We start from the raw sequence: 14,948 nt of genomic DNA on the forward strand, positions 1-14,948 counted from the left end.
AAATTTTTTTTTGGAGTCAATATATAAACCTAACCTTAAAATTCAAATTGTCTAAAAATGTTAATATACCTAACCTTAAAATTAAAAAAAAACAATAACGTTTAAATTAAAAACATTTGGCCGCTTTTCTATAAAATTTTGTTTAGAATCGATTTTTTTAGGTTAGGTTTTCGAAATACCGCAAAATGTGCCGAATATAAAGGCCCTACTAGAATGGAAAAGTTGTCGGTATAAGTCTAATCCGTTGAAAATATCGTGCTTAAAATATGGTGCTTCTTGAATATCGATCTTGACATCTTTTTTGAGGTTAGGTTTGCGAAAACATGAAAATATTTTCGAAAACTTTAAAAAATTCGAATATAATTTCGTTTTAAGGATGGGAAAGCCGCCAAAATCGGTTTAATTTGTCGAAAATATTTTATGAGAATCTGTGAAACCTGTATATAGTAGATGAGCTTAGCTGAAAACTCTGTTTATATTAAGTTGATATTTTATCTGTAACTAAAAGGTGATTTATTAGTCAAATATTCAACTACGCCAATGGAACAAAATACACTAAGACGTGCGTAACTATGTAGGGAGGCAGTTAGGGGAGCTTTAACTCCCCTCTCATCTTAGATAAAATTTAAATTTCGTCGGTTAAAAGTCGGTATAGATGTATATATGTACATATATCAAGCCGAAGCTAACCGTTGAGTTACGCCTAATTAAATACGAAATGAAATGCAATATTGAAAGGCCCATGCCACATAACGGATATACTAGTAGACATCTAAACCTGACAATGTTGTTTGTGCCATAGTACCGTTAGCACTGTACTAAACTGCTACTAAACGTACTAAACGAAGAGAATCTTATAAAATATTAATGCATTGCATAATATATAAAAGTATACATATGTAAGTGTAACTATGAAATTGTTAAAGTTTGCTAATTTTATTATTGTTAATACTCGTTAACTTTTAAAGAAAATTTAATTAAGTACAATGCTATGAATATATACATATGTAATATGTAATTAGCAACAGTGCCAAGTTTAACTTGGAGTAATTAATTAGTGGAAATTATCTTGGAATTGTCTTATTACATATGTACATACGTGCATATGTACATATATGCATTTGTATATATGTATGTAAAACAAAAATGTAATGTGTGAATGTGTATAAAATACAGAGCAAGTTAAACTACCTACAAGTTCCAAGATATGAAAACATTTTATTAAACTTTTTTTTTTTAAATATTTTTTTAAACAATATTATTTTTTTTAAAAACAATATATATTTTTCAAAAACATATTTTTACGGCAGGTCCCACTTTTGTTTTGTAATTAGTTAAAATTACCGTTACTTTTATTACAAAGCGTTTGTTTTTTGCGTTTTACTCAATGTGCCAATATTTTTTATTTTGTACTTTTTCCAAAATATTCCGCAATCATTTGTACATACATACATTAAGTCCGCCTGTGCGCAACGTCTTGACCTCGAGACGTGACTTAGTTTCATATCTAGTCAATGTGTTAAGAAAGTACATTTTATTTAGTGTAAGTCAATCGACTTTAGTTTAAAAGAGTAAAGCTTACCACATATAAAATATGTATAATAAAAAATTGTTCAAAACGCTAAACGGGAACCTGCTGCTATTCTAATTTAACAACAACACATACAAAAATACGTATGCGTTAAGTTTCCTTAAATGAATATATATTTTAGGCGAGATACATACATATGTATGTATATCTAGTTGTTGACAACTAACACTTACTCGTATACATACCGATATATGTATGTATATTTGAGGAAAATGAAAATAATAATAATAACAATGAGTAGAAGAAGAGTTAGAAGCGAAAAGTGTTGCTAATCGTATTGGAAAAGTGTGTTAAGGCGTGACTTGCATAGGCTATGTGATGGCATCAGATCAAATATAGATATAGTAGATGTAGGGCGTGCGAGCAATAACAAGCTAATTAGGTAGTTAATGTGTATGTAATTCCTAACGGTGCGTTATTAAGCATATACTCGTATATATATATAAATATATTTTATAATTTTAATTACGACGAAGAGATTAAATCAATTTTACAATGTAAAAAACCAGAAGCTAGAATTTTTAAATTAATACAACACACACACACACATACTGATATGTACAGCTTATATGTGTATGTGTGCAAAATAAAAGCATATATATGTGTATGCTGCATATTGTTGGTAAAAGCTATTTCTTCTCCTTTGGACGCTATTAGGTTTACACTTTGCACATTTACACCGTTAAATTTTTTTATTTAGTATGCGTACTTTTGTAGCGTAGTGTTAGCAATTTTATTGGTTTAAGCTTAAATTTTACGAAAATAATTCTTAGATTTGATTTTTGTGGTACAAAGTGACTTTAGTTTGTTTTTTTTTTTAATTTAAGTTAATTTTATAATTTTAAATTGTATTTTTTAATTTTAAGCACAATAATTAATTTAAATTTTTTGGTTTTAGTTTTAAATAAATTTTATAGAGAAACTTATTTTTACTATTATTTTATTTTTGTTTTTGTTGGGATTTTTTTGTTGTCATTTTTCATATATACACATTTACTAATTTTTGATAAATAATTATTTTGTCTTTATTTTTAATAACATTTAATTTTTATTGTATATTAGTATTTTTTCTTCTAAAATTTTATTTTATTAAAAAAAAATTTATAATTTTTAACGCTTCTTTCCATTAAAAAATATTACATTTTTTATTATACATAGATTAGTTTCTTTTATGTTTTATTTTTATATGTTTTTTAAACTTTCTAATCTTTTGTTTTACTAAAATTTACTATTTAATTTTATAATTTTTAACGCTTTTTTGTTTTAACTAAATTTTTTATTTTACATATTTATGTGTACATATTTTATATATATTAGATTTTCATGTTTTATTATTAGTTTTTCCTACTCTACATTTTATTTATGTAAATTAATTAATTAAAAAATATTTTATTTTTATTTTCAAAAAAAAAATTTTATTATAGATTATTTTTTATGCTTTATTGTTAGTTTTTGTTTAGTAATAATTTTTGCTACTTTGTATTTTATTTATATACATTTTTTTTTGTTTTTTAATTATAAATGCTTTTATTTTTAAATATTATTTTTTAAAGGTACATAATTTATTGGTTTTTGCTAATTGGCTGTTTATTTGTAAAATTTATCTCTTAATTTTTTTTATAATTTTTTTGTCTTTAAAATTTTAATCGTTTTGTTTTTAAGTTTTTATTTCCAAAGTAATACTTATATAAAATTTTTAGTCGTTTTATTAATTTTTTAAATATTTAATAATTTATATTTTTTATCCTTAAACATTTTTTTATTTGCTTAAATGTTACATATATGTATACATATGCCTTGTTAAACTGTTTATTTTTGTGCTGCGGGCGGTGAGTTGCAACTAAAATGTTGTTGTTGTTGTCATTTTATAGCATAATGTTGCGCGAATTTCGTCTACTAATTAAGTAAACTTGTTGGTACAGTTGAAACTATACATATACATACATATATTATATATATACATATGAATATGTATATATATATATATGAAAATAGTTATATATACAAATAAATGAACAAAATATACTCCAAAGAAATCAACCAAATACATAGGTATACACTTATTAAATGCATACATGCATATACATACATAGCTCTATGAACAATATGTATACATTTATATTTATATATACATAAATACATGTGTACATATAGGCAAAAGCATTTATTAATGTGCGCTTGTTGCACTTTTTAGGCGTTTAAACGGAGAACGCAAATAAATAAAATAAAAAAATATAAATAAAATTAAAAAAATATATAGCGAAATAAAAATAAATAATATGTGAATTACAAAACGTACAGGGTTTATTATTTAAAGTTATTATTTCTTAAATAAAAACCAAGCAAAATCCAAAAGGTCGCTTTGAAAGTGCAACGAGTGTATATAAAGAATATGTAATTAGCTTTATGTACATATAAATAACATACAAGTAAGTTGAAAAATGAATATACACAGCTAAACATACACACACAGCTATACATACACACATATATATACAAGTGAAAAAAATTGTTATTAAAGAAGTTTTGCCAACGCACGGCAGAGAGAGTCTAATAAATAAGAAAATAAAATATATATAAAACTTGTTATATACATATAAACAAAAGAAGTTATTTGTGAGCTTAAAGAAAGCGAACATTTTTGCCATATTACCATATTAGAACGTATTGAAATAATTGCAATTAATGTACTAAGAAAAAAAACTGAAATGAAACGAAAATGTTTTTGTAGGCAAAATTAGACAAAAAAAAATTTTAACAAATATAAAAAAAAATCGGGAAAACAATTCAACATGAAAACAGACATATATGGTATGTACATATACATATATATGTATATAATATATATATATAACAATGATGCATATACACAATACAAAAGGATAGGTATATATTTATTATAGCAATAGTTGCCCGTCTGTTAAGCGGAATTTAAATAGTCTTTAACTGTTATTTCGTTTAAGAAAAACGTGGCGAAGCCAAAAAAATTAAAAAAAAAAAACAAATAACCGCAAAGAGCAACATGATATTTATATATACACACACTAAAAAGTTTATGATGATATTTGTTAGTACCTAAAAGAAAAAATATATATACATACATATATATATATATATGGAATATTACTGTAATAATACTGCGATTAAATTTAACAAAAAGAAGCTAGAAAAGAAGTAGTGGGAAACGTATTTATAATTTTCACCAAAATCGAATTGTAATACCACAGAGCGCCAGAGAGAAGAACAACAACTAAAAAGTGTTACGAATAGGCTGCGCATACATTTACAGAGCCAAAATGATATTTTTGCCAATTTATATTAAAAACAAATACATACATACATACCTAGCTATGTAACTATGTTATACGTTGTTTTTGTTGAAAGAAAAATATATTAATAAAAATTAATTGTAAACCATTTTGTTTTTTTTTTCTTAACCTGTATGCCAAATGGTATTTAATTACAGCAAATTAAAGTACATAGAACATAACATAAGAAAACAAAATAGCAAGAATTACGTTTGAAATTAACCGATACCGATGCAATAGCCGAAAAATATACAGAATTAAAATAGAGAAAATATAAATACATAAGACGAAACTATGAATATAAAAGCGTTTATATATATACATACATATATATAGCATAATTTGTTTAATGAATGATGATGCCGTTAATAATGAATAAAATATTTAAATTGGTAAGAAACGTAATGAACGAAAACTCAAAAGCATATGTGTTTTATTTCGACGATTAGAGAGGGAGTGAGTGTGAGAGAGGGAGAAGCAGGATGCCGATCGCAGAAGATGCTAAAAACATTAATTTATATATAAAACTTTGTATAAAATATCATTATAAATAATTACATAATTTTATTTTAAATATTTATAAAATTAAAAATTATAAAAATTAAAAACAAAAAATAAAAATTAAATAAAATTATGTATATACCAAAATAATTATAAATATTTATTTTACAATCAATACTTATATTATCTTATTATAAATATTTATTAGAATTAATAATTAAAATTTTACAAAGTAAAAAAAACTTTATGAATTTAAAATAATTTGTTTTTTTATTTTTAATTAGAACTAATATTTAAAAATGTTTATAGTGAAAATTATAATTAATAAATTTATAATATTTTAAATTATTTCAAAAGTACTAAAATCTAATTTTTTCTTCTTTCTCTCACCAAAAACAGTTGAACGACGACTGCTGCGGGGCACAGTGTTGCTAGCTGATAAGCAATTAGGTGGCACAACCAGAGCAACAACTACAACTTTGACCAAGAACTATATATTTTGTGAGCAAAATGTGGATAATATTAGTATTGCCGATTATATTGAATTGCCAGCGGAGAGCTTTGAGTTCATAGAAACTGCAAGCACGGATGTGTCTTGTTTGGAAATCGATAATATTGTGGAAAGCATTGAAGATATGAGCGATGAAAATGAACAAAATGTTGTTGACTCTCTGATTATTTGTTGTGCGCCAGTGGCAATACCTGAAACGACTGTTAACGAAAATTTAAACTTAACTAAATCTACGTTAGAAAGCGCGCCAGCGGCGAAGCGCGAAGTGGTTTCGTATCAACGTTACGGTCGTCGAAATAGCAAACAATTGCTGCAAAATAAATTTAAATGCCACTTGTGCGGCTTTGGTTGTGGCATCAAGGAGACGCTCTTGACACACTTCAAACGGGAGCATCCCACGTAGTACTGTGGTAGTGGCTGTTGCAACAATTAGCAATTAATTAAGTTTTCCAAAATGTAAATATTTTTTTAGACTAAGATTTTGTTTGTATTTGTAGAGTCAGGTCAATTATTGAATTACTGGTGATATGGATTTATTGCCATTTCAATAATTGCTACCGTAAGCCAACAGTAGACGGTACTACCTGCGTCTGTTGTTTTTATCATTTCCCCCCTCTACAATTCAGTTTGTCAACTACAACTCCACTATAACCTAACGGGAAATCCCCTCACGTTTGTGTTTTGTTAATACATCAATGTTATGATCACCTAATAGATAATGGTAAGAATCTATTGCAGAGAGGTTAACATTTACATAACTACAAACACACATACATTTAAAGTATTTATTTTAAAATAAATATAAAATATTCATAAAACAGAATTAAAAAAGTTTATACAATTGCAAATGAAAAAAAATTAACAAATAAAAAAATTAGAATACCAAAAATTAATTAAAAACTAATATATTTTTACGCAACAGGTTGCAAGTGTATAAGAATTCCTATATAAATAATATTAGCAAGCTTTATTAGTCGTATAATGTTTGTATTCTCTTATTATCATGCTTAAATATATAAATAAATAAATAAAATAATGTGACAATTTATTTTTTAGTGATTATTTAAAATAGGCGCATCACTTTTTCGTTGTTTATTTTTTACTTTTACTTTCATTTTAATTTTTTAATTATTATTTTTTTCAATTTACGCCATATTTACATGTACTCACCTATTCTTCTTTCATTTTCTTTTTGCAGAAAACTATTGGGCGCTTTCCATCAAATCTGTGACGTCATTGAACAATATCGCTTGGAAAGAAATACTGAAGAAACGACATAACGCAGCCAATCCTGCGCAATGCCCTGATAGTTTTAATGATGAAAAAAATGATGCGTTAACGCTCTCCTCCATAACGGATCCACATGTATGTCCGCGTTGTGATAAAATGTATGCATATAAAAAGAATTTGTCGCGTCATTTGCGCTTTGAGTGTGGCAAGAAACCCTCAGAACGCTGCCCGCATTGCTCTTACATAACGCGGTACCGGCATAGCCTTAATACGCATATGAAGACGCAGCATACGGAAATTGCTTTAGCGCAAGGGAAGACTGAGCATACTTAATAAAGTCCAGAATTACGACATTTACAAATATACAGTTATGTATGTATAGATAAATATGTCATCTTTTAAATTCGCTAGCCACCTTACATGAGGCGTTTGGACAATATTGAGCATTCGTAAATATGTTTAAGTGAAGTTAGCATATCTTCGCTAGCACTGAAGTACGGCTTGAAAATTAACAAACACAAAAACAAAAAAATGTTTACCTTTCTATTTAAAGTTTGTTGTATTTTATAGCTTATTTTTCAGCTAAAAAAGTTGATGAAAATGGTATTGTAAATTTTGCTAGGTTATACATATAAATAAATATATAATATAGGTTTTGAAAATAAATAATTCTAAAAAAATCAGCAATGTGTCATTTAATGCTAATATAAAGATTTTAATGTTAATTGTTTTTCTAAACTTTCCATACACACACACATAACACACTTACATAAATCATTAATGTTAACTACACCTACATATCACAAACACTAATTTTTTGTATGTATGTATGAAAATGGAGTGCAAGTCACTCATACACATATGTATGTACACACATACACATACATACATATACATTTTTTTTCGGAAGGATTTGCTTGTTTTCGATTTAATTCTTCTAATGCTAAAACTTTTTCATTTTATTTTTACTATAATTATAATTATAGCATAAATTATATTGAAAATAAAAATAATCTTTGTAATATTCCCTTCATTAGTGAAGCATGATAAATCGGAACAGACGGACATTACACCCGAGGAATTCGAATTGGACGATTGCCTGCTGGAGAGCAATGACATCGTGATTACCCAGAACAAAGATGGCTTTGTGTTGCATGTGAAGAAGTTGGGTAATATAACAACGGCTAAAATTGCGCCCACGGATGATGAACAAACAGTCGCTACCAATGTTAGTGAACTTAATGCTCAAGCGCATATAACGGATGTGCAAAATATTACAGATGTAAAGCCCACATTAGCAACGTTGACGAGCACCCCCATTAAGCTACCTTCCTCCGAGTGTGGTGAGTCATACATGTTAAATATTGTACACATAACGTTAAAAATAGATTTAAATGTATGAAATTAAAGATGAAAAGTGAGCGTGTTAGGCATAGATCGATCTGTGTTTGTTGGGTTCGACGTCTTTTGCGTTACAAAAAACGCTTGTTATATTGAAATAAAGTATCTTAAACGGCAAGTGAGACCATTTGAATGACAGAACTTGAAGTGAATGTTATTATAAGGCCGACGAAATTTTATGCTCCCTAATACTGAGGTGGTTTTTGATCGAAAACTTGTATATATTTCATTTTAAAAGTGTACGTATTAGATGTGTTTGTTTTCGGTACATGAGAAGAAGCTTTGCGAGTGCAAGTTAAAGAGCTTATATTGAGAGCTCGAGTTGCATATATAAATATAGTAAATGAAGAAGGTATTTTTTCGGTATTACCCTTGTTTTGAGTGCCGTTTAGTATAAAATCTCAAAAAGATCTTACCTTCAAAAAAAAAAAAAGAAAAAAAATGTAGGGGATGGAAATTTATTATAGTCTAACTAGTCAATTATAAATAAAAATAATTAAATAGAATAGTTTATGATTAAATATTAATTTTTGTTTCCACAGCATCTAGTTATATATACGGTTTTTTTCTATTTTAATTGTTGGCAACTCTATATATATATATTTTAACTATATTCTCAAAGAAGTCCGAACAGAAGTCGTTTCGAATTTTTTAACGAACTAATTTTTTTATATGCTATAATTGATATCTCATATTTCCTAAATATTGTACTATTTTAAACGCTCTTAGTTTGCCATATCTTTTCTAGGAATTCGCTTATTTTTCGAATAATACGGATTTCCAAAGTAATTTCTAAAACATTTCGCACGTACTTCATTTTATTATATTTTACTACTCCTAATAGATGACATCTCTATTTCAAATTATTTGCCAATTTTCTTTTGAATGATGGCAGCCCTATTTCAAAATAAATGTTTCTGAAAGATTTCCAAATATTTTCCCAAAAGTCGTTGTTAAACGTCTGTGACAGATATTTCGTTCATCTTTTCATCTTTATAATTTTTTAATGATATCAAGGCTTTTTCACACTATTTTTAAATTATAGACTATTGGAATTTTTAGTAGTCACAATTAAATGCTAGTGACATATATTTGGTCTTATTTTCAATTTTATTTTGTCGAAATTTGGCAACTCTTTCCCGTACTTCTAAAGTGCTTCCTGTTTAATATTAATGTTTCAATAATTTTTCGCTCGAAAAGTCATTGTTAAAGTCATTGTGTCCAAAAATAATAAAAACAACCGGTCTGTAGTTTCGAGGTTCATAGGTTTTTATATAAATATATGTAAATGAACGATCTATTCCTCCTTAACGCTAACTACTTTAAATGCCCTGCTATTTACTTTAGAACTGATCAATTTGAAGAAGATAATACCGACGGTCTCTACAATCGCGACACACCAACCTTCTGCAACGATCATACAATCACACCAATTCGGACAGCAACCGCATACATCACATCAGCACCAGCACAGTCATGAATTGGAACAACAACAGCAACAACAACAACAACATCAGCAAATCCAACAAATGCAAACACATCCGCAAGTACAAAGCATCGTTACCACACATCCACCACACCACACACAGACAATCAATTTGATGAGCCTGCGAAATGTACAAATCGCCGAACAAAAACCGGTGGCATCGCGTATCAAATATTCACGTGGCAAAATAATAACACCACAAAGCACCACCGCCACCAGTGTACAAATCGTGGAAGCACACGATGCTGAGACGCAACACCACCACCAACTAACCGAAGGCACGAAATATGAAATAAGTGAAATCGATTTGAATAATCCATCGGCGTCGGCGGCGATCATCAGCGATTTGGTGAAATATGCTGAAATCGATGACATCGAACTGCCGGATGGCACCAAAATCGGCATCGGTTTTGCACCAACCGAAATCACCGAGCACATACAAACCAGCGTAGCGACGACGGCACAAGTGGCGACGGTCGACGAGGACTCCGAGCAGGCGATGCATCATCATCATCATCACCACCATCATCATGTGCAGCATTTACAGCAATCGCAAGTGCATCACATACATCCGCAGCATAGTCATCATTCGCAATTGCAGTTGCAGGAACAGGATGATGCCACAACGAGCGTTGAGGCAACTCTCTTGCCCGACGGCATTACACTGCACGAACAACCGACGATCACCAAGAGTTACACCATACTGACGACGCGGCCCATCAAACAGGAGGGCGCCACCAGCATTGACGGCACCACAACCACCACTTACGAACTGTCGTTGAGCGATTCGTCGATGCATCAGGATGATGCCGACTCAAAGTATGTGTGTCGTCATTGCGGCAAGAAGTACCGTTGGAAGTCGACATTGCGGCGTCACGAGAATGTTGAGTGTGGCGGCAAAGAGCCGTGCCACCCGTGCCCGCACTGCTCTTACAAGGCCAAGCAACGCGGCAATCTCGGCGTACATGTGCGTAAGCACCACCCCGACAAGCCGGCATTGGAAAGCAAGCGCGGCCGCAAATAAGGTGCTTCGTGTTTTTTACGGAGGAACGTAACTGTTGCTAGTACAATTGTTAGTTGGGAGAGAAATCTTTAGTTTTCCACTTTTTTCTGTACATAATTCTGTGTATGTAATGTCAACCGACACCCTGTGCTGGTACATATGTATGTACAACGTGCTAACTGCGTATGTATTGTAGTAACTACTTTTATTTACCTACCAAAAACTGGTTGAACTTAATTTTTTTTTGCAATTAATGAGCCCAGTTAAGACTTCAATTAGTTTTCATTATATTGAGTTTTGGTTGCCGTTATTGATTCGAAATCAATACGTAGAGACTTACTTGCAACCATTTACAACATGAATATTTTCTTGTGGCAATAGGACGGCTTTAATTTGGAGTGTCCAATTTATTTTTAAACGATTCTTTAGTAATTAAATTATAACAAATAATTATAGCACTGTAAATGCGAAACATTCGCGAGCACGTCTGTTTTAAGTGTTTATGGAGAGAAGAGAGAAACAGCGCAAGCTTTATTATTGCTGATTTGTTTGCAATTAAAAGGAGATTCATTCGTAGAGTTCTAAATTTCAAAAACTTACTTTGCAAAAAAAGTAAATGTAAAATTTTCTTAGATCAAAAAATATATTTGAAAAAATTTTAAAAAATATAGTTTTTACAAAAAAAAAAAAGAATTACTTTGTAAATTTTTATTTTTATTCTGAAAGTTAAATTCTGAATATAATTTTCAGTAGTGTTAAATTCAAAGTTTTGCTAATTAATATTTTAAATTCAAAACCTACTTTGCGAACAATTATTTACCGAAAGTTTTCTATAAAAAGAGAATTCATAATTTATTATACAAAAAAATTACATACAAAAGAATCAAATTCAAACAACTTAAAGTTTATAAAATATTAAATTAAATTTATTTTTTTTTTTTGAAAAAGTTCAAATCAAAGTTTTTCCATGCAAAAAACTGAAAATCAAGGTTTTTTTTTAATAATTCAATTTTAAAACTTGTTAATTTCTTTATATAAGAAAATAATTAAATCTAAAGTTATTCCTTGAATATAAATTCAAATTCAAAATGTACTTTGCAAATATTACGTTCCATATTTTTCAATTTAAAAGAATTTCAATTCAAAAGTGTAATTATAAAGCAGTTAACTTCAAATATTATTTTAATAAAAATTAATTTAAAGGTTTGCTTTGTAACAAATTAAAAGCAAAATTTATTCGCAAAAAATACATTATGATTTTGGGCTTGCAAAAAAATTCTATAAAAATTTTTATTAGCAAAAAAATTTATACTTAATTAAGTTTTTAAAAAGATAATTAAAAAGATAAATTTTACATTCAATGTCTTGCTCTGTAAAAAAATAGGAGGCAAAGTTTTCCTTTACAATAATTTTAATTCAAAATTAAGCTTTATAAAATTAAATTTCTCAATTTTAAATATTTAAATTATTTTTGCCAGAAAAAATTTATAATCAAAGTTTGTCTTGAACAAATTAAATGTAAATTTTACTATTTTGATTTAAAGTATTTTTTACTTAACAAAAAAAATTAAATTAAATTGTTTTGAAAAAAAGTTAAATTAAAATTGTTTCGCAAGAAAAAAAAATAAATTAATATTTTACTTTGCAAAAATATTTGAATTCAAAATTTTTACTTTGCAATAAATTTAATTTTCCCAAAATTTCTTTTCCAAACAGTTCCATGATTTTTCTCAAATAGCAGGAGGCACCGCCACCATCGCGCATATACATACATATGTACATATATGTATATATTTTCAATTTGAAAAAATTGCACATAAAAATCCAGAAGCCGTAAGAAAAACAAAAACCTTTAGAATGTGGTCTAAAACGTTACACAAAGTCTAATTCAAGGCGCGCAAAGCATTCGTTGGAGGTGAAAGTGTGAGGGCATTATCAAAATATTTCTTTGATAACAACAACAAAACTACTTACTATAACGTAGAAAAGCTTTTTAAAGTACTAACTAAGCTAATTTTAGCTGTACAGTTATTAGACATACTTAAATGCAATTTTTCAAGTTGTATAGTATATTTTCAAAACTTTATTTTTTGCTTGATTATTATACCTGTAAAAAAATGTTTAGTGAATGTTGATGCATATTAGCAAAAATTAAGTGTAATTGCATATATAAGCAGAAACATGATCTGGCGAATGTAAAAATAAAAAAAAATGCACAACCAGAAGATTTCGCTGTAGGTTAATGAAAAATCTTGTGTGAACGTAAAAAGTGGAACAAATAAAACAATTACATAAATGTATGCATAAATATATTCTTATAACAAAAATTATGATGTGTGTAAAGGAATTCAAGAAGCAAAAAGAAAAAAAGTAGGAAAAAGTAAAAAAAAAAAACCAATAACAGTAAACCACATGCATTAAACGAAATTTTAATTTTCAATAAAAATTTATTAACTGTACAAAAATAAAAAAAAAACATAACACACATATGCATACATACACATTTGTATTTGTATGTAATTACGCAATAGTTAAATAATTAGTTTCTTAATTAGTTCACTCTTCTTAAGGTATAAGCTTGTGCACAGAAAACAAAAAATTAAGCAAATGAAGTCAATTAGGACTTACTTTGCTATTTCATTCGTGTACATAAATTATATGTGTACTTTTAAATATTGTATTAGTATTAATTCAATATTGAAAAATAAAGTTTTATTAAGTAATAATAAAATTGGAAATGTGGGCGACAACGTGTTTGCTTTCTATGGGTCACACACACACACATACACACAAAAATCATGCTAAGTTACTCGCATATTCTTCACACAACCTAAATCATCAAATTTTACGTCCCCTTTATAGCACGGTAGTTCATAAGCGTCTCATATATACTTTTACTAACCTATTTTTCTGTATTTACAGGTCTAAAGAAGCCTTAGTATGAGTGCAAGTGCTAAAAGTGTCATATAAGGTTTGTTTTTGCGTGGCTTGTGGGCCATGAGGTGTGCCGTTGCTCAAGTTGCTGCAATATTAATGCTTTTATGCATTTTGTTGTTGTTTTTGTACGATTTTCGATTAATATATTTCTCTTTTCTTAAGGTATTGCCGCGGCGTTGTCAACTTTGTGGGAGCGTACGGTGGAGCTAACAAAAAAGCGCCAAATAACCACAGGGACATTCATATTGGGTTTGAATTGGATAACAGTGTACACTTAACATATTAATAATTGTGCTTAGCTCTTAAAAAATTGTTAATTTATAAAGCATTAATATTATACTATATGAAATAGTTACATAAGGAAAGTACCAAGTGGTCTGTTTTTTCGAATCAAAGTGCTAATTGAGTAAAGTCATTTTTAGGTTAGGTGTGCGCAGGTTGTGTATATGTTTGTAATATATACACATATGTATGAAGATTTAACTAGTGATATATGTATATGTATAAATAATTTATTATATACGTTTTACAGTAATATACGAGGTATATATACTATATGCATAAATGAGTTACGCATGCGCATACAAAAATAAATTTTTATGTATAGATTTCAGTGCGCGTCTTTACACGTGCGTTGCGCAGCCGCATTTAGGTGCATTTAGTTTTTAAATTTTACGAAAAATTATTTTAGTACTATTTTTTTATGCAGCTCGATTTTTTTGAGCAAACCAATTTACTTTTCATAATTTAATTTACTCAACGCTTTGTTAGTTTTGTATTTGTCAAGTATTTATTCACCTATTTTAAAATTTCTTGCTTATTTTTCAACGTATTCTTGCCACTTACGCGCGAGCCTATTACTTTATAACGGTTAAATGTGTAAATTTTATAGCAATATATTATAGTATTTTTGCTATAATATATATATTATAGCAGCATTATATAGTATTTTCGTTTAAACGCTTACGTTTACCTGGAAA

General features: G+C 28.4%; 1 protein-coding gene across 7 annotated transcripts in view; it reads left to right on the top strand.

Annotated features, from left to right (window-relative positions):
• lola (longitudinals lacking) overlaps positions 1-14,948 on the top strand; it is a 111,829-nt gene that overhangs the window by 51,643 nt on the left and 45,238 nt on the right. Inside the window, exons 6-8 of one of the 7 annotated variants that reach the window (XR_011395963.1) lie at positions 8,179-8,484; positions 9,890-11,214; positions 12,748-13,775. The exons of 5 other annotated variants lie outside the window; for them this stretch is intronic. Coding sequence is in view for 1 of the 2 variants with exons in the window: in XM_014237797.3 (XP_014093272.1) it covers positions 8,179-8,484; positions 9,890-11,052 (1,469 nt within the window). In the remaining variant the exon portion in view is untranslated. Of the gene's footprint in view, positions 1-8,178; positions 8,485-9,889; positions 13,776-14,948 lie in introns of those variants that run through there. One more of the 7 variants, XM_014237797.3, reaches the window with a different exon arrangement.

The sequence above is a fragment of the Bactrocera oleae genome, chromosome 4, assembly GCF_042242935.1.
Source record: "Bactrocera oleae isolate idBacOlea1 chromosome 4, idBacOlea1, whole genome shotgun sequence".
In the NCBI taxonomy this organism is placed as follows: Eukaryota; Metazoa; Arthropoda; class Insecta; order Diptera; family Tephritidae; genus Bactrocera; species Bactrocera oleae.